A 26,920-nucleotide genomic window follows, 5' to 3' on the forward strand; every position below is an offset into this window, starting at 1 on the left:
TCTATATTTTCTTCATTTTTCCAGTCTTATTACTCTGGTTATAGATAAAAATTAAGCTGGGATGGATTAGAGACAGGAGTGGCTATGGAAAAAAGGAGCTGGTGAGCGGGCCTGGCGAAAGTGCGTGGCGGGAGCACAGTGCGCCCTCTCTTCGCCGGCCGGAAGTTGAGGGACTGAATGGGTTCCGGAACCGGCGGCTGCGGCTCTTCTGTTTCTACCTGACGCTTAGCGGTCGCCCAACCTCAGATCTCGTCAGCCTCTGGGCCACCAGGTTCATGTGGAGGCTCCCAGGCGCCCGCGCCGCGCTTCGTGGGGTCCGCACGGCGGTGGAACGGCACAGTCGGGCCGAGGCGGCGACTGAGACCGCGGCAGGCGCGATGGAGCGCGCTGTGGTGCGCTGTGTGCCCTCGGAGCCTAAGCTAAGTCTGTCGTTCGCGCTGGCCGACGGCAGCCACAAGAACATGCAGCGCGACCAGAGCGAGCCTCTGGGGCGGGCCCTCAGCCGGATCGCTACCAATGCCCTCAAAGGCCACGCGAAGGCGGCCGCCGCCAAGAAGAGCAGGAAGAACCGGCCAAACGCAAGCGGCGGCGTGTCCTGTGCGGGGCCTGGGCCCGAGCCGGCTGCAGCCTGCGAACCCGTGGTGAAGCTGTACTACCGGGAGGAGGCAGTGGCTGAAGACGTGCTCAATGTGGACGCCTGGCAGGACGGTGCGGTGCTGCAGATCGGCGATGTCAAGTACAAGGTGGAGCGCAACCCTCCCGCCTTCACCGAGCTGCAGTTGCCGCGCTACATCATGGCCGGCTTCCCGGTGTGCCCCAAGCTCGGCGTCGAATTTGGGGATCCCGCCGGCTCCCTCTTCCGCTGGTACAAGGAAACCAAATCCGGAGCGGCGGAACCTGAGGGCGGAGGCCCCTCATCGTTGTCTCCCTCTTCGCCCTCTCCTGGTTGGACTGAGACGGATGTGGACGAGCGCGTCTACACCCCGTCCAATGCCGACATCGGGCTACGGCTCAAACTTCATTGTACCCCAGGCAATGGGCAGCGCTTCGGGCCAAGCCGGGAGTTGGAAAGTGTGTGTCCAGTGGAGGCCGGGCCTGGCACCTGCACCTTTGACCACCGGCATCTGTACACCAAGAAAGTGACGGACGACGCTCTCATCCGCACTGTCTCCTACAACATCCTGGCCGACACATACGCCCAGACTGAGTTTTCGCGGACGGTCCTGTACCCGTACTGTGCCCCTTACGCCCTGGAACTGGACTACCGCCAGAACCTTATCCAAAAGGAACTCACGGGCTACAACGCCGACCTCATCTGTTTGCAGGAAGTTGACCGCAACGTGTTTACAGACAGCTTGGTGCCGGCCCTGGAGGCCTTTGGGCTGGAGGGCGTGTTTCGAATCAAGCAGCACGAAGGCCTGGCCACTTTCTACCGGAAGTCCAAGTTCAGCCTCCTTAGCCAGCATGACATTCCTTTCCATGAAGCCCTGCAGTCTGACCCACTTCACAAAGAACTGCTGGAGAAACTGGCTTTGTACCCATCAGCGCAGGAGAGGGTGCTCCAGAGGTCTTCTGTACTTCAGGTAGAGTCTGCCAGTCTCTACATACTCGTTCTGGAAGGGGCGCCGGGGCCGGGGGTGCTTATAGAGATGAAACAGTCCAGATTTTACTGAAAGGTGTTTGCTCTTGTATTTTCAGCATGTAATTTAGCCTTTCTTCCTTCCTTCATCATTGAGCAGATACTTATTGAGTACCTGTAATGCGCCAGGCACACTACAGCTTGCCTTGAACAAGACAAACAGGAACTTTTCATAGTGCTTATGATTTAGTGTTTAGCTAAATACAATAATTTAATAGCTAATATTTTCTTACTACTTGCCAAACACTGTTTTGACACATTTTAAAGAATTAAAATTTTAAGTCTCTGGCATGTTGTACAAAGTGCTCCATAAATATTAGCTGTTATTTTAATTTTGGCTTATAGTAATCCTACTGTTCCCATTTTATAGATGTTATTCTAAAACTCTGTTGTCCAGAGTTTTTAGGTAGTTGGTTTTGTTCATAGTAAGAAGAGTAGCTACCATTTTTTGAGCACCTGTGTCTCATGCATCTCTGAGTAAGCTCATTTAATTGAATCCATACAATTAAATGTCCTCCTTGAGGTGGATGATATTGTCTCTTTTCTACTCATGATGAAGCTGGTTTAGGAAAAAGAAGTGTCCCTCTCCAGGTCACACTGCTGTAAATGGTAGAGTGGGTATTCAAAGCTAGTTCTGCCTGACTCCAAAGCCCACGCTTACCCACATAAAAACACGGTCTCCAACCTTATTGTTGTCATCTAAAATGTATTCATGCTATCTCTGTATATTGGACTGTTACTAAAATGTTATGCTGAATCCCATTCATTTATATTACAAAACTTAAAACAAAATTAAATTTCATAATTTCAATCATACTTCATCAGCAGGGAGGCATATGGAATAAAATGTCAGTTCATCATATAGTTTTAGATTTTAAAAAAATTCAGATTGGGAAATAGCAACTGAACTTGGCATTTTCTGTTTTATCTTAGGTTTCTGTTCTTCAGTCTACAAAGGACTCTTCTAAAAAGATATGTGTTGCTAATACCCATCTCTACTGGCACCCCAAAGGTAGGTTTTATTGGTTTTCACAAGTGGCTTGAACGTGGTAACGTAACGTCGGTAAAAGCTGTTTTACACAAATACGTCTTTTTTTTTTTTTTGAGTTTTATTGAGATATAGTCGACACACAGCGCTATACAATTTAAGGTGTATGGCATAATGACTTACACATATTGCAAAATGATTATCACAATAAGTTTAGTTAAAATCTATTACCTCATATAAATACCCCCAAAAAGGTTTTTTTCCTTGTGATGAGAACTTCTGGGGTTTACTCTCATAGCACCTTTCAAATATACCACCCAGCAGTGTTAACTGTAGTCACTGTGTTGTATATTACATCCCCAATACCATTAATCTTATAACTGGAAGTTTTACCTTTTGACCACCTTCATCCAGTGCCTCCCCACACATACAAATACATATCTTGAATGTTACCCAGATACTGTGGTTTGTGAGTTTTTTCTTTCTTTTTTTTAACTTAAAGGCAACTTTAGAAAGTACTTAACACGTTTTTTATATTCATAGGTGGGTACATTCGTCTCATTCAAATGGCAATAGCCTTGGCTCACATTAGACACGTCTCTTGTGATCTGTATCCCAGCATACCAGTTATATTTTGTGGGGACTTTAATAGTACCCCATCAACAGGAATGTATCACTTTGTCATCAGTGGCAATATTCCAGAGGATCATGAAGACTGGACTTCCAATGGGGAAGAGGAACGATGCAACATGTCTCTTACCCATTTCTTCAAACTGAAAAGTGCTTGTGGTGAACCTGCTTACACAAATTACGTTGGTGGCTTTCATGGATGTCTGGATTACATTTTCATTGGCTTAAATGCTTTAGAGGTTGAACAGGTGATTCCATTACCTACTCATGAAGAAGTTACCACCCACCAGGCCTTACCTAGTGTTTCCCATCCCTCTGATCACTTAGCACTTGTATGTGATTTAAAATGGAAATAGATTTGTGTCTGATGGAATTTAAATCTGCTTTAGTAGGAAATTTAATATGAATCAAAGCTATGTGTAACCTTCAAAGAGGAAAACTAGGCACTAAGGTAAAATATTACCATACTAGTTATGTTCTAGTGTCTTCATTACATGACTATCATAATGGTTGCATAATATAGTTTCTCTACCCTTTTTTTTCTACACTTGGAGGAAAAACAAATATATTTATGACCAGCAGGAAGAACATTGGGTACATTTTATAAGTACTTTTTTTTTTACTAGTAATTAAGAATTTTGTAAAAAAAAAATAACCATTTGAATGATCCTGTAATTTTTCTATCATAACACACATTTCAAATTAAATCATTTATATATAATTAGGGGGAAAGCACATACAAGTTGAAGTGAGAGGCTTAACTTCTGACACATGGAAGGAATAACATTAGGGTCTACCTCTACCTCAATTTGGTTAGCAATTTAATACAACTTCAGAGCTTTAACAAAAAATTAAAATATACCATTACCAATTCCTATTGCTTCTCATCTTTCATTTTTCAGTTATCGTAAGGTATCTTCATTCTCTTATTTTTAGGATTTTTAGTGTATGGTACAAATGGACATATTTATATTCCCATTCTTACTGCAGCTCATTTTAACTTTCAGTATGCAAGCACAATTTAGTATTTAAAGTGAACAATAACATCGTCAACTTGATCCTGTTGTCTTTAACACCCTTGCCCATGGAAAATGTTCATAAATCAACAGGGTATTTGACATATGATATTAGAGACTATAACACAATACATTAGATATGAGAAACTGCCTATTGATACAGGCTTGCAGTTGTGGATGAACCATGGAGCATTTCTGTGCTACAAGTATTTTCAAAATTGTTGGTTTTTCTAAATAGGAGAAAGGGAGAGTAGTAGTGGGGCTTTTGAGCATCTCTCGAATAAACTTCTTATAGACTTGAGCATTATAGTTTGAGTTACAGGACACTGTATATGTAATTACATACTGTAAAAAAAATTTTAAATATGAAGCCAAACTCTTGAAAATTACAAAGTATAGTTTTACTGATTAGAGTCTAGCCTAGAGTAGTAACTGAGCTTTTCTAACTCAATTATCACCATACCTTATTTGTAATGCTTTAGCTGTTGCGCTCTTGTTCAAAAGAACCAAAATGTTCTCGTTTTTCTACATTTAACTTGTAAGCTTAGATAGCTAGAGCTCACTTCAAGAGCTCTGATTTTCCAGTCATGAAGGCCTTTGTTCCACGTTTAGTCTCTAACCCGATACCATAAGAACTTTCATCTTTTGACAGAGTAGCCTGTATTTTCATATTCTGCTCACTATCCAATGTATTGTTTACTCTTAGTAATTTTGAGAATGAGAGCGTTTTACTTGCACTTCAGATTGAACCTTGAAGTGCTTAAAAGTACGTGCCGGAAAAATTAAGGTGGCAGTTTCTTGGGATCTTGTTTAGAAAAAGCTGTAAGTGAAAAATTGATGCTACCAAATTGTGCCTTCCTAAAAACCATCTTGAGAGCATTTTTTAACATCAGTTTACAAATACAGAAATAATATATTGAAGCCAGAATCTGATTCTTTTGCAATTTTTTTTTCCGTTTTAATATTTGGTTTTGGTTTGCTTTCAAACAAACATGTTGACAGGACTTACTACAGTACGTTGAGAGAAAAAGTTTAAGCAAAAAGTTGAGAAACATAAAAGAAAAAAGTGTAACATGACATCCTCATGCCCATGAGAAAAACATACAGGTCCTGTATTAACGCCACGGCTAGCTAGATAGAACTCTGGTCAGAAAAATTCTAAACACTTATCAAACATTCCACATCCTGATACTTTAAATTTGATATTTGCTGACTAAACAATGATCAGATTGTACACAGGCATTTCAGAATATTAGAATATAGAATATTATTTTGAAGTGCATATACTTTGGTCAAATCTCTAGCATATAGATACGTTCGTATGATTAGTCCAAATGTAGGGAACACTAAGAAAACTGTATAAATAGCATACCAAAATGTCCTTGTATATGAGCTAGAATAAAGTGTTATTCAGAAATGTTTGTGTTTAAAGCCATCTCTGTGATTGAATTTTTCTATTACATTTAGATTTTTTTAGTACATTTAATTATAAAATACGGAAAGTAGCAACTCTGGTGAACCACATTTTACGACGTTACAAGTTCTTGCTATAGGAATTAACATTCTGAAAATTTTGTGTTATCAATTACAAACTACTGAGACTATTACAGAACACATTATTATCCTGTTAAATGAATTCTTACACAGTTGCCACTACAGACATACACACTGGTAGTTCATTAGTGAACAAATCATTTCAGGCTATGTGATGTTCTTTAAAATTCTAGAAACTAAAATCAGTTGTTTCAAATTTTCAAGAATTTTACTGGTTGGTGACGTTTTTGAATCATCAAAATGTGGTGGTTTCAGTCCAAAGGTATATCTCTGAGCAACATAATAACATAAGGGGGAGAAGTCCAAAGAACACTACTGTGGGAAAATCTCCCTGGTGGAAATTGACACCTTTAGATCTCATATTCTCCAGCTATGAAATACAGGCAGAAATTCCCTACAAACGAGTCTGAGACAAAACCAAAACCCATATATAATGAAAAATAAGTTTGCACTACTAGTTTATCGTTAAGACCCACATGGCAACTCAGGAGGGAAAATCTTTCCTAATAGCCAACCAGTTTTCCAAACATAATTCAAAAACATTTAAATGTGGGAATTCCCTGGCAGTCCAGCAGTTAGGACTCCACGCTTCCACTGCAGGGGGCAGGTTCAATCCCTGGTCAGGGAACTAAGATCTTGCATGCCACGCAGTGCGGCCAAAAAAAAAAAAAGAGAAAAAAAAAGCAGAAATCAATGACATTAAACAACAAGAAATCAATAGAGAAAATCAACTAAACCAAAAGCTGGTTCTTTGAAAAGATGAATAAAATTGATAAGCCTCTAGCCAGACTGAGGATACAAATCACCATTATCAGAAATGAAAGTAAGGACATCACTACACATCCCATGGACTTTAAAAGACAGTTTGGGGGGCTTCCCTGGTGGCGCAGTGGTTGAGAATCTGCCTGCCAATGCAGGGGACACGGGTTCAAACCCTGGTCTGGGAAGATCCCACATGCCGCGGAGCAACTAGGCCCGAGAGCCACAACTACTGAGCCTGCGTGTGTGGAGCCTGTGCTTCGCAACGGGAGAGGCCGCGACAGGGAGAGGCCCGCGCACCACGATGAAGAGTGGACCCCGCTCGCCGCAACTGGAGAAAGCCCTCGCACAGAAACGAAGACCCAACATAGCCAAAAATAAAATAAATAAATTTATTAAAAGACAGTTTGGGGACTTCTTTCCCTGGTGGTCCAGTGGTTAAGACGCCATCCTTCCAATGTAGGGGGCTCGGGTCTGATCCCTGGTTGGGGAGCTAAGATCCAACATGCTGCGCAGCGTGGCCGAAAAAAAAAAAAAAAAAATGGCAGTTTGATCCTAGTAAATATCTGGAAATAATTATTACTACATATAATTCTGTGTATACACTAATGAAAATGAAGTCTCAGTAAATGAGACACTGATACTCTGGAAGATTAAGATAAACATTTCACTTATGTTTTATTTTCAATGAAGAATATATAAGGTAAAGGGGGGAATCCATGGAAGCAAACATGTAACAAAATACCACCACAGAAAAGCAACTGAATGATTTGAGACAAAAGACAATGGGGAATATTATGGACAACAACAACAAAAAAGCCTATTAACAGAGGGACAGAAAACAGAAAATGGTTCTATCCTCAACTCTGATGCTGCTAGTCAGCCTTTAAGGGAACCACAATTCCTCTTCAGCTTCTCTGTTAACATACTTAATCAATTATTTGACAGAGTATTTTTTAATCTGTGAGTATAATCAACTGTTCTGTATAATACGGGAGGGTCACAGAGACCTCTTTTTGATTGATCAACACTACGTTTAACATTTGTGTAAACAGTAAGCATTGAATATAGTGTCAAGTATTTCATAAAAGAGTACTGATCATGTCCATAAATTATGACAGTGATAGTGATTTTATAAGTTTGCATTGTTTTCAAAGAATGTTAAAACACAGTGAAAGGCATTCTAGGGATTATCTCTCAATTTATACTTTTTCCCAAAGCATTTACTCACTTCTACTTGGAAAAAAATGGAACTTCTCAATTTAATTTAAAAACAAAAACAAAAAACTACAACCAGGACTGAAGAAAAAGAATAATTTCTTGGGGTAAAAACATGCCAAATCACCAAGTTAATGTCTTCTTTAAAAAATAAAAAAGAACAAGCAATCTTGCAAATCTTTATTTAACCCATTTAGCAAAAATTAGGCAATTTTAGATTCCTAATGCAGTCATTTCCAACAATGGTAGTAAGAGCTGCCATATCTTGAAAGTAAGATTATATGGATTCTCTTTATTCTATCTTCAGAGTTCATGAAAGCATCTTTGACTTACTTGGTTTAGTTTTTTTTAAATTAATACAACAATGGTAATTTAACTATGATCCTATCATTGAACCTACTAAAGTTTTGTATCCCCTAGTTGAACCCCATAAAAACCACACACACTATATACCTTATCTTAGTTTTATCCAAGAAATGAGACCTTTCTTATTCGGAGGGAAGAAGGAAGAATTCATCCGGTGGGCTAGAGAAGATGCACTTAATGAAATAACACAAGTTTCGCATACACTTTCTCCCAGTAACCTGTTTCACAATCACCAACTACTTAATTCTAAATTCTTTTCGCTTTGTCTAGTATTTTGTTTTGTTTTGTTTACAATTCAAATATACACATTATTTTACAAGCATGTATTGGTTTTGAAAACAAGATTCCAATCCATAAATTTATCTAAATCTAAGCCATTAATAATCATAAAAATGCAAGGTTTATGAAATACATAAAACGTTAGATTATAGACAAAAACTAAGTTACTCATAAGGTTACCAAGTTGAGTGCTTAAGAAATTAACATGTAATTCATGAGGTACTACCCTATGACAAAGATTTAGTCACTTTCTGCAGAAGTTCTGAAATTTGTGAAGCTAAAAAAGAAAAGTGTTTGTGAACCTTGTTCTCCTACATAGGAGAGCAGCATCACTAACAGTCTATGTATTATGAGATACAAACAACACTTGAATTTTTTTTAAACGAATGTTAGCTGTGAAACAAACACATGCATACATACTTTGGGAGCAGTTCATTTTATTACAGCTTTTTACTCTTGATCTGACTTTAGAAAATGTACAGCATCAAAATGGTATTTTATCAAAGAAAACTAAATTCTTGAAATTGCTCCTCACTCTGTTACACACATGATAGCAACCCATATTTTATTTCCAATTCAAACAATAAATAAACTCACTGGGATCTGTATTATTGTTCACAGTATGTAATATATGCAAATCAACTAAAAAATCTATTTCAAACATCTTCAAGACAAGAAAAACAAACACCATTACATGTTTTATCATTTTATTAGGAATAATTCCAAATGGGTTATGAAGAAAACTTATTCATTGAGTCTGATGAGTTTTCCAAAACTCTTAATGAAGACATGTTCACCAACAAACAATAAAACATCAGGAGAACTATCATATACTGGGAAAAGAGTCAGGCTGATACCAAAAGCAACATGCAACATAAAAAAGATACAATATAAAGGAAGACAATCTGCTGAGTATTAAAAATCATCTCAATATGAACTCTTTGCAACTAGCACAGAACTAATTAGCTATTAAATCCAAACCACACCAAGGTAAGCTTGGCTAATGGAAGCCAGGAGTTAATAATGGGAGGGAAATATAAGTTCCTCAGTGCAAAAGATCTGAATAGTGTTTTGGAGCATTTCCCTGGCTGGTACAAGCAGTATTAAAAAATCTTTTTTGGCAAGGGGGAAAAATAAATACAAATGGAATGCTACATTTTTTAAATCAGCAGACTGTCCCAGGAATGATAAAGGTATCAGTAAAGTAGCAAGGGGTAACTTTAAAACATTATTTGTTGTGGGCTCAAAAAAACATTCAAAATGGATTTATTTAAAGGTGTCACATTAGCTATGTCCAGGCATTTAGGCTTAAGGGAAGTAAAATTAAAAGAGGACACTTGTTTTTCCCCAAGTTAAGAGAATCTCTTTAAAACCAAGCATATTGCTAAATGGCAACATTATACTTGGTAAACAATAATTGGCAACAAAATAAGTTTAAACGCTGTAATATTCTGCCCAAACCAGTCCCACATACTGTTTAATAACCAAGATGCAAACTAATTTTGTTGTAACAAGCCTAGACCAATTCTATCAAACATGTCCTTGGTTAGATATCCAGTTTCATTTAACGTTTTGAAAGCTCATTTGACAGCCAGTCAAGTCCCTCATACAGACCGGTTCCTTGTGTAGCACAAGTGGCTTGAACATACCACTGTAAAGAAAGGACAACAAGAAAACACTTGATTAATATAACCAGTGTTTAAAATTCCTTACTCAGAAAATTATTTTCCAGAGGTACTAGTGAGCAGGTGCCATAAATGTATAGAGAAAAAGGAAAAATACATAAAGCCATAGGAACTAAAGTTGTAAATGTGTTAAAAGTATCATATTTCACAAATGATTAATTTTATATTTAATGATCTCAGTAACTGTATAGATTAGAACTGTTCTCCTACCTCTTGCTTCTCACAAAACTCCTCTCATGTCTAAAGCTACTACTACCCATTCATTACGTTTAACCAACTACTACTTAATCTGAAAAGAAAATTCATGGGAAGATTAGTAACTAATAAACTACCCACCTGGTCCTTATGATGCTCTTGTTTCCCACAAAACTAAGTTCAGAGTAGAAGAGGCAAAATTTTGAAAGAGTAGGGATTATTGATATTTTAGAGGCAAGCTTTTTCGGGAATTTCACTGTCTTTAGTCTCATGTACCCCCCAAAGTTCCAATCTTTAAAATGTTTATGAATATTATCTTCAGTAACTGTATGAAATGCCATGAAAAGTTTCAAGTACCAAGAAAAAGACCTAGAAAGCAATTTAATTACCTTTCAGGGATGGTTTATTAATTTTCTTTACTGACCAGTTTTATTTTGCCTTAAAATAAAGACCTTGCTTTAATGTTGCAAAGTCACTTCAAGTCTACCATATGCTGCCAATTATTACTTTAATACCAAAGACCCCAATAACCTAGAAGGCTGGGAAAAAGGCATGAATTCATATCTTCACAGCATGGAAAACTGCATCATTTACAGTCTGTCTTACTTAAACTGGGCTGGGACACCTTAAACACTGTATACAGTTATTGCCACACCACAGTTTCATCTTGTTGACAAGTTAATGAAAAACTACTGTAAAACACAAACCACAATAATAGTTTGTGATATCATCTTTATAAATAAAACAGTATATTGTATTTTGCCAATATTTAAACCACTGATCTCAAATGATAAAGCTATTGGAGAGCAAGTAGATATTTTTTATAATTTTAAACTCAAAACTTGTTTAACATCATAATTACAGGTCCCTCCACAAGCTCTTAGTGCTACCACGCACACAGTACAAAATATTATCTAAAATATGGCTGCTAAATATTGCAGTTTCAATAAGAAAACCCAATTACAAAATATCTGCTGCAGTTATATAAAAGATAAAATTTAAATTGACTATCAATAACCTTTAGATATTACAATTCTCATACAGTACAGTTATTCACATCTTTATCAGTACTAATCATTTTGAGGATAATGTTAACAAAAGTCAAATGAAATAAAGATATTTAAAACCTTTGGATCCTTAAAGGATATGTATTAAAAAGTTTAAAAATGGAGAAGATATCAATGTACTTTAAAGTTGAATACAACATTTACAAAGGTTTGAAATAAAGCCTGAAAGGGCTCATTTTTATATAAGCAAGAGTCTCTTATTGTAGTGGTTTTTGTTTTTGGCTGTGCTGCCAGGCATGCGGGATCTTAGTTCCCCAGCCAGGGATCGAACCCGTGCCCCCTGCATTGGAAACGCAGAGTCTTAACCACTGGACTGCCAGGGAAGTCCCTGTAGTTTTTTAAATGATGTGCTCATCATCTATTTCAAAGGGGACAATTAACTAATAAATGTTTAAACTACATATCAGCTTAAATAATTATCCTATTAATCTAATAGTCAGGAGGTTAATATGAAACTCCAAATACTTACTGTTCTGTTACGAAGAGACTGAAGACCTAATTTATCTGTCATTTCACTAATGGCCATAGCATTCGGCAAATCCTGTTTGTTTGCAAAAAGCAGCAACACAGCATCTCGCAACTCATCTTCCTGAAGCTGAAAATAAAGACATTAACAACTACCAAACTGGAATCCAATTATTGTAACAAACTAAGTAAAACAGGCTTCCTATGTATATACATCATTTATTCAACATTAAATATATTATCAAACATCAAATCAATAATCATACACCCTCAAGTAAAGCAAAACTATTTTCCAAGTCAATCATCCTACACTCCATTAGGGTAAATTATTCATTCAGTCTTGATGATCATCCATGGAGGGTCAGGATTGGCAAGGACAAGAAACACACATGGGAATAAACATTTACGGCAGGACCTTATGGTACTCAGTAGTAAACATATTTAGACGATGATTCTTTTTGGACTTTTATCCTTTCCAGCCAGTTGGATCAAACGACAGTGGGAAAACAATATAGTGATTAGGGCATTAGTAGTATCATGCAAAATACAAGAATAATACCAAGAGCAGAAGGCAGTGGGAATGAGATACTCATATATGACACAACACTTGAAAACTTATGCTAAGTGAAAAGAAACAAAAAGTTTAAAAAGGTAACAAAAGACCACACATTGTATGCGGGCAGGGTAGAATGGGGGAAGGAATGGGAAACAAATGCTAATAGTTATACGATTTCTTTTTGGAGGTGATGAAAATGTTCTAAAATTCAATTGTAATGATTGTACAATTTTGTATACTAGAAACCACTGACTTGTACATTTCAAATGAGTGAAGTTATGGTATGTGACCTATATCTCAATAAAGCTGTTTACAAAAAAAAAAAAAAAGAGTAGAAGGGGTAATAGTTAACTGAGACAAAAAAAGCACCAGTTACACACATACTGGCACAATGGTTTTACAAACTGCACTCCAGTCTTAGGACCACTGAATGAGAATATTTCAGTAAATATTTTACACCTACAAGTCTGAAACCATGACAACATTCCTCTAGCAAAGTTCCTCAACAATTTCTCCCCTCAGGATTTTTAACAGTATGAACATATGAAAACATTTATCCAATATTTGGCAAGGCCAAAATGCCACCATCAAACAAAATGCTACATGCCTTTGGTGGAATTCTTTTATCATGGTTGCTATTACAAAACATTTTGAAGTATATTTTATAGGTATAGTATAGAGAAAACTGAACCCAATGACCTTGGGAACAAGGGATTTGAACCAGGATTCCTAGGTCACAAAAGCTTCAAAACTGGAGATTTTATAACTAGAAAATAAAAGACTGGACTAAAGTAGCAGTCCTCAACCGGAGATATGCATCAAAATCACGCATGGAGCATTCTACAAACAAACTGGGCCTTCCTCCCAACTTACTGAAGTAACTACTCATCCGTGAGTTTTTTTAAAGGCTCTACAGAAGATTTTTATGTGCAGTCTTAAGAACCTGTGATAATATATAGTTCCTCAAGGTTCTTTCTAGCTCTAAAAAGTTGATTTATGTAATCAAATTACAGTTAGAATGTACCAACCACTAATACCACCACTGTCACCCAGAAAAACACATCTTGGAAATGGTAAATTTAAAAACTATTCTCACCATTTTCTGCAGCTCTTCTGCTCCTTCCTGAATTCTTTCACGATCATTGCTATCTACCACAAAAATAAGACCCTGAAATAAATTAAAAGTTAAATTTAAAGCACACACTAAATATGAAACCTAAGTATATAGGCAGCAAAACCATATCAAGAGTTAATAACATGTTAGGAAGAAAGTCTCCTTACAAAAAAAAAAAAAAAGGAAAAGACAGGGCATTACAGATTTGAGCACTATTTGTGATTTTAACTTATCAATGTTATTTCCAAAAAAAAAAATCTACCTCTTAACAACTGATCACTTTTTTCAACTACACTAAGAAGAATAAATTCTATCCCTTTCCGCTACCCTTGCACATTTAAATGCAGGTAAGTAGAAGTAACAAAATGGCCACAAAGTGGGCACAAAAGGAAAAAGAACAATCCACAGATCCTAAGGATTCATGAATTTACTAACTGAATTACCTTATTCAAAAGCATGCACAAAATGAAACTAAAAAAAGAAGCGGAAGGAGTGCACTACAGTAGCTTTTATATAGTTCATCAGGAAAAGAGAGTCTTGCTCTAGAATGCTGCCTGCCAGCAAAGAGAGTCTTGCTCTAGAATGCTGCCTGCCAGCTCTAGAATCAGGAGAAGAAAGTCGTCAGCAAAATATATTAAGAAAAATTCAAGGCTGACTTGATCGAATAAGAAATTCTTAACAAAAAGGAAGGTAGTAACCATTCTTAAAGATATTCAAATATTAGAATTTTATACTACAAAAGAAGTGGAATTGGGAAGGAATTAGTTGAATTAAGACTCTTCCAAAAACTTTCAAATGGGAAAGTATAAAATTTTCAGTTAGAGAGAGACAGGGAAGATTAATTTTATAGCTTTGTTAAAATCTATTCCTATTACACTAAAGTATATTCTTTAGTATATATACTAAAGCATTATTCTTTTCCCCACAACCCTGACCCCTAAAGTATTTTTAATCATTTGTCACTTTATCATAAACTGTGTTGTGCCACTACTGATTTGTGTAAATCACCAGATTAAATCCACTGAGGGATTAATCCCCTCAGTATTACCATAGTACTGAGCTTGCCAGGGTACTTAATAATTATTTTAGGCTACAGTCATTAAATGACATAATTTCTTTTGGTCTAAAAAACTTCAAACCCATTTCCTTTATCTCTGCAGGAAATCATAATTTTAAACATCCTATCCTTTGAAAAAAATTTTGGTGCTTTCAGAGCTAGTGTGGCATAGTGGGAAGATACCAAATTCAATGCTTATTAGTTATATAAATTACCTAATCCTTGAACATGCCTCTTCTTCTATAAAATAAAATACCACCAATTTTTTAAGCCTATTTTTAAACATAATCATAGAGATATAAAAGAATCAAGCATTGTCCTTAGCATATCACGGGCGTTTAGTAAATGTCTCCTCCTTTTCCTCCTATCCCCAAAACCACTATTTAGAACCTACTTCTCTAGAAGAGGTAAGGCCTCTAAAAGGGATCTAATTTTATCTAGACTACTAACAATCCATTTTTATTGTTTTAAAATGCAAATAACACTGTCAGTCCCAAAGTAACATTATTGAGAGGGAGGATTATTTGAGAAATAAATTCTAAGTTATTCACTTCCTGGGACAGCACAGAATCAAGAGTGTAGAAAAGCTAGGATTCTAAAGATAGCTACTCTAAGAAAAGATTACTTAAAAGGCCAAATATTTAGAACAGGAAAATAATTTGAATTATATAATGAGGTAAGAGGAATTTACTATAATAAACACTGTGTCCTGAATTGCTAATAAAAGTTAGAAGCATGGTTAAATGGAATAATTAGTTTCTTTTAAATTTTATAGCTAAAAGAACTGATCATGAATGCTGCAAAAGACAGCTTTAATAGCTTAGCTGTGATTACATCAGGCAACCTTGATGTAAAGCTTTCTCCAGCAGCCTTGAAGTCCCTAGGAAGTACTTGGATTTCTGTGGGGTTTTGTTTTAAGATTTTTTTTGTTTTTAAATTTGGACCATTTTTAAAGTCTTTATTGAATTTGTTACAATATTGCTTCTGTTTTATGTTTTGGTTCCTTGGCCGTGAGGCATATGGGATCTTAGCTCCCTGACCAGGGGATGAACCCGCACCCCCTGTATTGGAAGGCAAAGTCTTAACCACTGGACCGCCAGGGAAGTCCCAGAAGTACTTGGACTTTTGATTCTAAGGTGGTCCACAGAGGCCAGGAATGGGTCTAATTGCAAGTTAAAGTAAATTAAAAAGCATTCTAAACAAGTCTAGGGATAAGAGCAGGGTTACCCTTGGTCAAGAATTAAAGGCTTAAAGATAAAAACATGGAAACAACCTATATGCCCATCGACAGATGAATGGATAAAGATGCAGTGCATATATACAATGCAATATTACTCAGCCATAAAAAAAGAATGAAATAATGCCATCTGCAGCAACATGGACAGACCTAGAGATTATCTTACTAAGCGAAGTCACAAAGAGAAAGACAAATGCCATATGATATCACTTATATGTGGAATCTAAAATACGACACAAATGAACATATCTACGAAACAGAAACAGTCTCATAGACATAGAGAACAGACTTGTGGTTGCCAAGGGGGAGGAGGAATGGGGGAGGGAAGGATTGGGAGTTGGGATTAGCAGATGCAAACTAGTATACATAGGATGGATAAACAAGGTCCTACTGTATAGCACAGGGAACTATACTCAATGTCCTGTGATAAACCATAATGGAAAAGAATATGAAAAAGAATACATATATGTATAACTGAGTCACTCTGCTGTACAGCAGAAATTAACACACTGTAAATCAACTACACTTCAATAAAATTTTTAAAAATAAAATAAAAAGAATTACAGGCTTAGGATTAGCAGTTTTACTTCATAACTAAATGTATTTAAAAAGCATGTTCCCTAAGTGAAATGCCTATGACTTACTTTAAAATAATCCAAAAGGTGAAATACATTATAAAGGAGTACCGATTAAAGAATACTGGCCATATCCTAATAACTGAAGTTGGGTAATATCAATAGATACTGGGAGTTTATTATGCTATTCTCTACATTTGTATACATTCAAAAATTTCCATAGTAAAGTTTTTAAAAACATGTAACTCATATCAAAACATCTTTTCTAACCACAGCTATGTTAATGAACAGAAACATTTTAATTTTTAAATAAAAAAGTATGCCACTTACTTAACATGACATGCTACTTAAACCTGGTTGTTCCAGCCACTCACCTAGGGTATTCACTGCCACCCGGTGGCAATAAACCTCACTTGTCTACAATGTTATAAGAGCTGGAGATCAAGAATGACATCTGGGGCTTGCCTGGTGGCTCAGTGGTTGGGGGTCCGCCTGCCAGTGCAGGGGACGTGGGTTCGAGCCCTGGCCCGGGCAGATTCCACATGCCGCGGAGCGGCTGGGCCCGTGCGCCACAACTACTGAAGCCTGCGCGCCGTGCTCCACAATAAGAGAAGCCACTGCAATGAGAAGCCCGCGCACCGCAACGAAGACCCAACGCAGCCAAAAATAAAAATAAATAAAACAAATTTATTAAAAAAAAAAAAGAATGACATCTGTACATCTTAAACATATGAAGTGCTTCTAACATCATACATTATTTTAAAAAAATTTTATCAACTCCAGTAGTGAACAAAAAATAATAAGAAACCTCTCATGTGGTAGAAAACACCAGAGTTGGGACCTACTTGAATAAAAAATGTAAAACAAGAACCAGCTCTCCACTCTTAATTAAGTCATTCCAAGCTTCAGTTTACTCATATATAAGAGTTAGACTACCACAGTAGTTCTCAAGAGGGAGCAATTTTGTCCCCAGGAAATATTTTGCAATACGTGGAGACATTTTTGGTTGTTGCAACTGGATTGGGTGGGGGAGACTACTACTGGCAACTAGTGTGTAAAGGCCAAGAATGCTGCTAAGCATCCTACAATGCAAAGGAGAGCCCTCCCCTCACTCAATGACAAAGAATTAACCAGTCTGAAATGTCAACACTGCTGCTGTTGAAAAACCCTGTACTAGAGCCTTGCTATTCAAAGTAAGGTCCCAAACCAGCAACATCAGCACCACCACCCGAGAACTTGCTAGAGATGAAGAATCTCAGGCCTTACTCAGCCAGGTCCCACTGAATTGATCTGTATTTTAACAAATACCCAGGTGATTCATATGCAGATTAACATCTGAGAAACACTACTGATGTCTAGTTTATATCCCCAGAGATTCTGATTCAAGTGGTCAGGTGTTATGATCAGGACTTTGGGACTTTTAAAACTCCCCAGGTAATTTTAATGTGCAGTCAAATTTGAGAATGCCTGCTCTACAGGATCACTATGGTCGCTACCATGCCAGCATTATACATACTACATGATAATATAAAAATCATGTACAAATCAACAGAGCAGGTCTACCTTAATATATTTTTTCTTAATGTATTTTAATAAAGTAAACACTTAACTGGGTGAAATGAAGGGCTATTAATTGTATTACATTCATTTAAAACTACAATGACAGAAAGTTATACAGATCTTACTTCCTAAACTAAGAATGAAACCAATAGAACTACTGATGAAACATCTAATTCAACCCTGAGAACCACCCCACCCCATCTTCCAAAATATTACTATGATAATTATGTAACTCTTCCACCCTAGGTAATTTAGCCTACAAAGGCATGAATGAGAGAGTCCACTGAAGAACATGGAAGTAGTGATAAGAAGAATGCCAACTCATGGAGTAAACACCAATATCCAAGTAAACAGCATATATTAACATAAATTTTGGAGCATGAAACATATAAAGAAAAGTTATAAAAATGTATAGCATTCCTAACTTACCTGGGTATTTTGGAAGTAATGCCTCCAGAGAGGCCTAATTTTATCTTGACCACCAACATCCCATACTGTGAAACAAATGTTCTTATATTCTACTGTTTCCACATTAAAACCTATAGAGGAAAAAAAAAAAAAAAGTTTGCTGTGCACAATGTCATTCAGAAAATAAACCCCTTTATTGTGGAATTCTCCCAGAATTGCTTTTTTTTTAAGTCCTAATAGATAATCAACAAACGTAAATACCCAAGACAGTTACAATGATGGCTATATGTCATTGTATATTTGTCCAAACCCAAAGAATGTAGGACAACCCTAAGGTATATGGACTTTGGGTGATTACGATGTGTCAATGTAGGTTCATCTACTGAGTGATGCTGACAATGGAGGAGGCTATGCACGTGTTGGGGGAGTGGATATATGGGAAATCTCTGTAGTTTCCTTTCAATTTTTCTGTGAACCAAAAACTACTCTGAAAAAAAATAGTCAGAATTAAACTATATTCTATTTCACTTTATAATACATTATTATGATATAAATTAAAATCACTGTAAACTTTCTTACCAATGGTAGGAATGGTGGTGACTATCTCTCCTAACTTCAGTTTATACAGAATGGTCGTCTTGCCAGCAGCATCCAACCCAACTAGAAAAAGACATTTCAGATTTTAAATCTAGACCAAAAGCACACACTAAGAAACAATTTTACAACAAATTTTTATTTTGAAAGCAAACGCTGAGTGGTCAAGGCACAAATGAGTTAGAAATGAAATCACCTCATTTCTGATTCCCAAAGGCAACACCTCCTACAAAAGCCTTTCCATTTTTCTTTTTAGACCTAGAGAGACAGCACAAGGTCTAATCTCAAGATCTGCTTTGCCACACAATAGCTGAATGGCTTTAAACAAATCACTTTAGGAAAGAGGCCAGAGAAATCAGCTATAAAATAAGGGGACCAGATCAAGTAATCTAAGATCTCTTCCAATTCAAGTCCTCATTAATTCTATGACCTACTACCATTTTTAAAAACACACATTATAAGTTGAATCAGAGAACACATAAGAACAAATTAAGAACTATCTTTAAGATTCAAAAACTCAATTTCTTTTAATATAACAAGCAAATTTTAGGTAAAAGGTCTTGACGCTAGGGGAAAAAATATATATGTAAGAAAGGAAGATGAGGCCAATTTTACCCCTACCTAAATCCATTTCAACATCAAATGTGCCGAAATGATAACAAAAGACTGGTTAATTTGGGTTGTAAAGAAGGCCTTGTCATATTCATCTCCAATATAATGTCTAAATTCTTAAAATAATTCCTTTGAGGCAGGCAGATATAAGTAGGGAGGAATGTACTTGTTTCCAAAAAAAAAAAAAAAAAATCCATACTACAACAAGAAGGTGTAGAAGAGGGTGAAGAGCAAATTAAGTGTTTATGAATCTCTGAAAAGCTGCATATTCTACATTGTTTGCTAAAGCCTTCATAAATGGAAGGTCAATATCTAAAAACCTCACTGATTATTGGTCTAAGGATATCACATTTGGCCACCTAGATTAACGCTACCACAGGTTTTGAAATCAATTCAACCGAGTATTGATTTAAGCAAGGATAGTTTTTCGTGTTTTTTTTGTTTGTTTGTTTTTTAAGGATAGTTTTTTTGTTGTTGTTTAGTATTTATATCAGAGCATGACTTAGCACAGGAAACCCATGCTTAAAAAAAAAAAGATCTCCCTGGAGACTCAGGCATTTTATGCTTTCTTACTCTATCCTCTAATCAAACTCTGTTCCCCACTTCTTCATACTGAGATTGTTTATTCTGTCCAAAATACTATGACACTTACTAGTCAGAACGAGCAGCCCCCTCACTCATGGGCATAAGAAAAACCAACTGTTAACAAGAACTGTTTTATGCTTTAACTACGGAACAGAAGAGTAAACATATCAGAAAACATAGTTCTAAAAAATATACAAAGAAACAAAAGCAGCTACCTTAGAGTTTGGCATCTTCAATAAAAATACAGAATATGAGGAGGTGAAAAACAGGATCTTTTCATTGTTAGAAAAAGCTAAGTGTCTTGAGAGCCTAAGTCCTCCTCAGGAGATTTATGATCAAATTTTAAAATAAAGCAAAATTCACCTTTAGCTAAGTCCAAATACCATTAGCCCAGGTAGGAAGAACTGAAACTAAAATAATGATTAGAAAAAACACTTGCATTAAGTCTTGAGAACTATGGTACACACCAGTCCTCATTGGTGGTCCAACTTGACCTCAGACCTTAGTTTAAAAACAACGTAGGGCTTCCCTGGTGGCGCAGTGCTTAAGAATCCGCCTGCCAATGCAGGGGACACAGGTTCGAGCCCTGGTGCAGGAAGATCTCACATGCCGTGGAGCAACTAAGCCCGTGCGCCACGACTACTTAGCCCACAAGTCACAACTACTGAAGCCCACGCTCCACAAGAGAAGCCACCACAATGAGAAGCCTGCGCACCACAACGAAGAGTAGCCCCCGCTCGCCGCAACTAGAAAAAGCCCGTGAGCAGCAACGAAGACTCAACGTAGCCATAAATAAGTAAATAAATAAATAAGTAAATAAATAAATAAATAAAAGTGTTGTATAAATGCAAACCAGAAGTTTTTTTTTAAGGTATTTCTATTGTGAGATTTAAGATGCACAAATTAATGTATATCATCACTCATTATATAGTTCCTCACTCAAAAACATGTTGGTCTAACAATTCTGCACCCCTTTAGTGATTTCTTAAGTATGTATTTCCTTAATGTTGCAATATTTGGCAATGAAATTTCTCCACAAAATGAAACTATAACCAATTCTCAAGTAGCCAAGATAAGACTCTAATCTGTACAGTCCAGTAATGTCCTCCCCTCCCTCTCACCCTCATAAACAAGTCACTGTTTTGAAAGATATACTGGAATTACTTGTTCTCCTTGACTGGACCTGCACTTTGACCAAAGTGTTAAAAGCAGCGAAACTTTCCCCAAAATCTTTGCCGATCATTAAAAAGTATGTCTACCAAATTATGGCAGCAAGAAATACTTATATTTTAAGTTTAAAAATTAGATTCCAATTATCTCATCTTGGGGAAAAAACCAAACACAGAAAAGAAAAAGACTGAGAAGAAAAAAGTATATTTTCAGTTAAGTTTCAGTTAGGATATTTTTCTTCATGTTTTATCTTTCAAATTTTTACAAGGAAACTTGAAAAAAACTTCATAATAATTTTTCAATAATTAAAAATTGAGTGCTTATTGTGTTCCAAACACAATACTAGGTGATTCCATATATTTTGTAATTTAATTCTCACAATAACTCTCCATTTTTCAGATGCAAAATCTGAGGTTCAGAAACATCCCCAGAATCACAGGAGTAGTAAAACAGATTTTAAAACCCTAGGTCTTTTGGAGAAATTAGATCCATACATAGCTGTGGGAATGTAAAATGGTGTAGCTGCTCTGAGAAAGTTTGTCAGTTCCTCAATGTGTTAAACATAGTTAACAATGACCCAACAACCCTATTCCTAGCTTATCTACCCAAGAGAATTAAAAACATATGCCTACATAAAAACTTTTCATGAATGTTCATAGCAGCATAATTCATAAGAACCAAAAAGTGGAAACAACTACATTTCCATCAACTGATGAATGATAAACAAAATGTGGAATATATCCATACGACAGAATTACTATTCAGCCATAAAAAGGAATGAAATACTGATACATGTTATAATATGGATGAATCTTGAAAACACGCTAAGTCAAAGAAGCTAGACACTAAAGGCCATATATTGTATGATTCTGTTATATGAAATATCCTGAATAAACAAGCCCACAGAAACAGAAAGCAGAAAAGTGGTTGCAAGAGGGAGGGGTGAGGAGGGGAGTGACTGCTAATGTGTGTGGGGTTTCTTTCTGGGCTGACGAAAATGTTCTAGAATTAAGACAGTGGTGGGAGTTCCCTGGTAGCCTAGTGGTTAGGATTACGGGCTTTCACTGCCCTGTGATCCAGGGGGATCCCCTGTCGGGGAACTGACATCCCGCAAGCCATGTGGTACCGGGGAGGGGGACAGTGGTAATGGTTACACAACTTTATGAATATACTAAAAACCACTGAACTGTACACTTTTAAGGAATAGTATGTGAATTACATCTCAATTTTTTAAAAATTAAAAACAAACAATCCTAGGTCTGATGCCAGAGCTCTCAAGTAGTATTCATATATTGCCATCCTGCCCTTAGGTTTTTTTGGTGGACACACACTATCTTAATATTTTACCTAATTCCTCAGAGGTTTGACCATCAAAACTGAAACTGAGGCTACCAGATGTACAGAAAAACTATAATGACCTTGAGTTTTGCTTCTACCTAACAGGTCAGGAATATCAGCACTTTGATCAATGTGTTAATTAACAGCAAATTATCAGTCTCTGATAGTCATACTTTATAACAATGCAGGAGGGTACACCTAAGGGTACCTCTAATGGCATGAAGCTAAGGATTTTTGCCTTTTCTATTGTTTCCCTATATCACATAACTAATCAGAAGACCCGCCCCCTTTTTTAAAGGCTGGCAACTAAGTTTTCAACTAATGACCTAAGAAGATGGTCATCATGAACTAAGTCAAAAAGGACTACAATTTTGGAGAAATAAAAACCTCCTCTTAAAGGCTGAGAGTAAATATAACAAATATTAATAGTGGAATGGTAGAATGATAAGAAATTATCACTTTATTCTTTTTCATGTTTTCTAAATTTAACAAAAAGGACATTATTTTTAGAATCAGGACCAAAAATTTAAAATTAAATAGTAAATGTATTTATAAAATATGCTAGGAAAAAAGTATGAGACACCACTCACTTTAAAATATTGCTAGGGCTTCCCTGGTGGCGCAGTGGTTGAGAATCTGCCTGCTAATGCAGGAGACACGGGTTCGAGCCCTGGTCTGGGAAGATCCCACATGCCGCGGAGCAACTAGGCCCGTGAGCCACAACTACTGAGCCTGCGCATCTGGAGCCTGTGCTCTGCAATAAGAGAGGCCACGACAGTGAAAGGCCTGCGCACCGCGATGAAGAGTGGCCCCCACTTGCCACAACTAGAGAAAGCCCTCGCACAGAAATGAAGACCCAACACAGCCATAAATAAATAAATCTAAAAATAAAAAAAATAAAAAAAAAAAAAATTAAAAAAAAAAAAAAAAATATTGCTAGTATTTTTCAAATTGGCAAAAGATCCTTTCCTCCGGAACCTCTCTGGTCCCAAAAAGCCACAGTCACATGAAAGACAACACAAAACTACACTGGTATTAGCAATCTTTTCGAAAGCAATACTTCCTCAGCTTTTCAACAGGCGAGAACTTGCAAGTTCAAAGAGAGGAGAATTAATAATTCCTCTATAGAACATATTGTTTCAAATATAAACAAAATTTGGGGAGTCATTTACCAAAATTACATCTCATCACAGATATGGAGATCAGACTTAAAACAGGATAATGACGGACTACATGAGAAATCTAAGGTGAAAACTGGTCATCTTTGAATTTAAGCTCAATAATATCATTTACAAGATTTTTTTCTGTAAAACTACAAAATTTCTGTCAATCTATAGTTTAAGTGATGTTACATTTGATACACTGTGTTGATTTTAAATTTTTTAATTAGGGAATTCCCTGGCGGTCCAGTGGTTAAGACTCCATGCTTCCAACACAAGGGACGCGGGTTTGACCCCTGGTCGGGGAACTAAGATCCCGCATGCCTCACAGCACGGCCAAAAAAAAAAAATTTTTTTAATTAGTTAACATAAGCTGCAACTTCAAACACCTTTTAAAATTACTTTAACTTTTAAGAAAATGTGTACAAATAAAATTTAAAACTTCTCCAACAGTAATTTGGCAAACCAGATTCAGTAGCTAACTTCTATCTTTCAACAACATTTTAAAATGGTCACTGACTCAAGAAAGCATGAATTTTACCTAAGCCATACAAAGGAAAAGGAAGAACACATGCCTGTCAGAGAAAATTAATATGGAAAAAACAATCATTAATTGGTAATTCTAAACTAGGATAGGGGCAGACATATTAGGAGTGATCTATTATACATGCTATCACTCATAAAGCTAGATATAAAAACCTAAGAATGATCAAACCTCCGAATCACCTATTTCACTATCCATACACATATTCCCCATATGGTTATACTTCCTTTGATGAGCTACCATAAAAGGTGACCTTGTGACTAAACTGTTTTTAATCAAGGAAACCTAATTATCCTGAGTTAAAGTGCAAAACAAGAATAGCAAACCTGAGTAATAAAACATTTAACGTGAATGAATAATTTCAAACCATGACTTCTATTCCCTGCACAAATGCACAAAGTTACTTTCCTTCTTCCATTTTCTATCAATCATTTCTGGGGAATAAGGGGGAGAAATGCTTCCCTAATATAGAAAATATATGAAAGTGCTTATAGCGTATATAATTCTACCTTTCTTCTCCCTCTGAAACTGTCAGCCATCACAAAAAACTAGTGGAATGAGAAACAACAAATTATTTACAAAAAAATCTTAAGTAAAATATTACATATTACATTTCAAATATAACACACTACACTTCCAGGAACAGAACCATGTACTAGTTAATCTCTTTAAGGAACAGGCTGGAAATTCATTTAGCACAGTCCAAAGTTCTCCCAGTGACTTCAGATCCTTTTTTAGACGGTCGATTTTCAGGTACTTTTAAAGCGTAAATAATATGCTTACCCTGCTAAAATAATTCTTTTTCATAATTGAAATCTGACAAACTTTGAAAGAGAAAACATTTTGATTTATCTTTGTGAATGAATTATCAACAACTGTTTCATGGATTGTGAATAAGTTGCAATAAGAAAGTGAAAAAAGAAACAAATGTGCACACCCTTAATCCTCATATACCTTGAAATACTACGGAACCTTGCTTTGGGAAACTTTCAAATAAAACCTCCCCCCACGGCACTTCTCTAGAAAACAAGCTAATGAACCAACAAAATTCAATGTTTAAAGTTAGCGAGGCTCATTATAGCATTATTTAGGTCCATGGAGCTTAGCTGTGATGTAAAGACTACTCACAGTACTATGGGGGAGGCGTTGCTTACATCAAGTGACAAGCCCCTTCTCCCTCAGCAGAGCGGAAAACCGACCCTAAAAAGTAATTTTTAAAAAGTCCACTTTCCATAAAAATTTTAAAAAACACCCTTGTAATTACTGCTCAACAAGGCCTCCCTAAAATTATGCGTCAAGATGTTCACTTACTGAAAATTTGTCCCCGGCTTAAAAAAATTAGTTTCTAAGTTTTTTTTTTTTTTTCATTAAACTTTAGCCAGCTAGATAAAAATTACATAGTTTGAAAACCAAAGAGAGTAAATCAAATATATTTAGCCCTTGAGAGTGGCCAAAAGAAACATTCATGATAAACTCAGTTTTCAGGGACATTAATAAGGAAAAGAAAAAAATATGAGGCGGAACCCTGAGCGAAGCAAAGTTTAGCGAAGTGAGCGCTGAGGACTCCGGACTCTCCTGAAACCGTGGGTGCTCCCCTGCCACCGCACTGGGCCCGGTCACTTCCTGCTCCGGCCGGCTCCGGGCTCTCGGCGACCGCTCGCTCACACACCATTGGAGTGTGCACAGTGTGTACACGGGGCAGAAAGGGGGAGGAGGAAGGCTGGAATCGCTCGGCCTCCCTCCCGACCGCTGCCCACACCGGGGGAAGAGGGGAGCCAGACCGTACTCACAGAATGGGCCTCGCCAGTGTCTTTCGGGTTCGGCAAGATCCGACAGTTCGCTACTCTCACATCTCCGCCCAACTGTGTCGGGCTTTCAATAAGACCACGAAGAGAAAGCCAAACCCAGAAGGAGGAAACCTTGCCCGCGGCCCCGTTCCAGCCTCTTCGACAGATCTGGGGCGACCGCCCACCCTTCGCCCCATTGTTCCCCCTTAAGAATTCCTCCCGACCCCCAGCCCGCCGCCCCTCCCCCACCACAGCTGACGGGGGGGAAAAAAAACAGGCCCCGAGGCCGCCCCAAGCGTGGAGGCTTGGCCGCCCCACCAGGGCCTGGCCTCGTCCCTCGGCCCCTGACTCACCCATCAAAATGCGCATCTGCTTCTTGCCGAAGAGACGGGAGAAGAGGGAGGAGATGGTGAGGCCCATGGCGGTAGTGGCACTTGCGATGGGCAGGAGCAGAAGGGGTTTGGCGCGACCCCGAGCCTTTCACGCTCCCGGCAAACTCAGGGAGGAAAGAGGGGCTGAGGGCCGCAGGGACGGCTCGCCAGCCGGTGTGTAGGACGGAGCTCCCCTCCGGGACAGGAATTAGCGGGGTGATGACCTGCTTGACGACTGGCGGGGCAGCTCCGGCTCTGGCGTTAAATCTTCGGCTGTGCCACGTCACGCGGCAGCCGCGGCGACTCCGGCAGCGGCCCGGCCCCTCCAACGCGGACAGATTCGCGTCACCGCCGCCCCATCCCCCTGCGCTTCCGGCGCTGCCTGAACCAC

The 26,920-nt window shown here is 37.6% G+C and overlaps 2 protein-coding genes across 4 annotated transcripts; one reads left to right on the forward strand and one right to left on the reverse strand.

Annotated features, from left to right (window-relative positions):
- Positions 1-155: 155 nt before the first annotated feature.
- PDE12 (phosphodiesterase 12) lies at positions 156-5,690 on the forward strand. The gene is made up of 3 exons (XM_082412269.1): positions 156-1,583; positions 2,573-2,651; positions 3,171-5,690. Exons 1-3 carry the CDS (start codon positions 276-278, stop codon positions 3,611-3,613), a joined length of 1,830 nt encoding a protein of 609 aa, XP_082268395.1. The 5' UTR covers positions 156-275; the 3' UTR covers positions 3,614-5,690.
- Positions 5,691-6,964: 1,274 nt separating this feature from the next.
- On the reverse strand, positions 6,965-26,893 carry ARF4 (ARF GTPase 4). 3 transcript variants are annotated; one of them, XM_082412410.1, is made up of 6 exons: positions 26,512-26,857; positions 18,948-19,028; positions 18,390-18,499; positions 13,514-13,585; positions 11,866-11,991; positions 6,965-7,094 (listed from the first exon to the last, which is right to left on the reverse strand). In XM_082412410.1, exons 1-6 carry the CDS (start codon positions 26,576-26,578, stop codon positions 7,080-7,082), a joined length of 471 nt encoding a protein of 156 aa, XP_082268536.1. In that variant the 5' UTR covers positions 26,579-26,857; the 3' UTR covers positions 6,965-7,079. The 3 variants fall into 3 exon arrangements, with proteins under 3 accessions (XP_082268536.1, XP_082268535.1, XP_082268537.1); XM_082412409.1 differs by lacking the exon at positions 6,965-7,094 and adding an exon at positions 9,140-10,100 and having other exon boundaries at positions 26,512-26,893; XM_082412411.1 differs by lacking the exons at positions 6,965-7,094; positions 13,514-13,585 and adding an exon at positions 9,140-10,100 and having other exon boundaries at positions 26,512-26,858.
- Between the last annotated feature and the right edge of the window lie 27 nt (positions 26,894-26,920).

Source organism: Balaenoptera physalus, assembly GCF_965194825.1.
Source record: "Balaenoptera physalus genome assembly, chromosome: 11".
NCBI classification, from domain to species: Eukaryota; Metazoa; Chordata; class Mammalia; order Artiodactyla; family Balaenopteridae; genus Balaenoptera; species Balaenoptera physalus.

Excerpts from the sequence above, each read along its gene's own strand:
- PDE12 (XM_082412269.1), top strand. The coding sequence starts at position 276 with ATGTGGAGGCTCCCAGGCGCCCGCGCCGCGCTTCGTGGGGTCCGCACG. Across the intron at positions 1,584-2,572 it reads AGAGGTCTTCTGTACTTCAG|GTTTCTGTTCTTCAGTCTAC; the intron begins GTAGAGTCTGCC and ends GTTTTATCTTAG. Across the intron at positions 2,652-3,170 it reads TCTCTACTGGCACCCCAAAG|GTGGGTACATTCGTCTCATT; the intron begins GTAGGTTTTATT and ends TTATATTCATAG.
- ARF4 (XM_082412409.1), bottom strand. The coding sequence starts at position 26,578 with ATGGGCCTCACCATCTCCTCCCTCTTCTCCCGTCTCTTCGGCAAGAAG. Across the intron at positions 19,029-26,511 it reads GCAGATGCGCATTTTGATGG|TTGGGTTGGATGCTGCTGGC; the intron begins GTGAGTCAGGGG and ends GTCTTTTTCTAG. Across the intron at positions 18,500-18,947 it reads CACCACCATTCCTACCATTG|GTTTTAATGTGGAAACAGTA; the intron begins GTAAGAAAGTTT and ends TTTCCTCTATAG.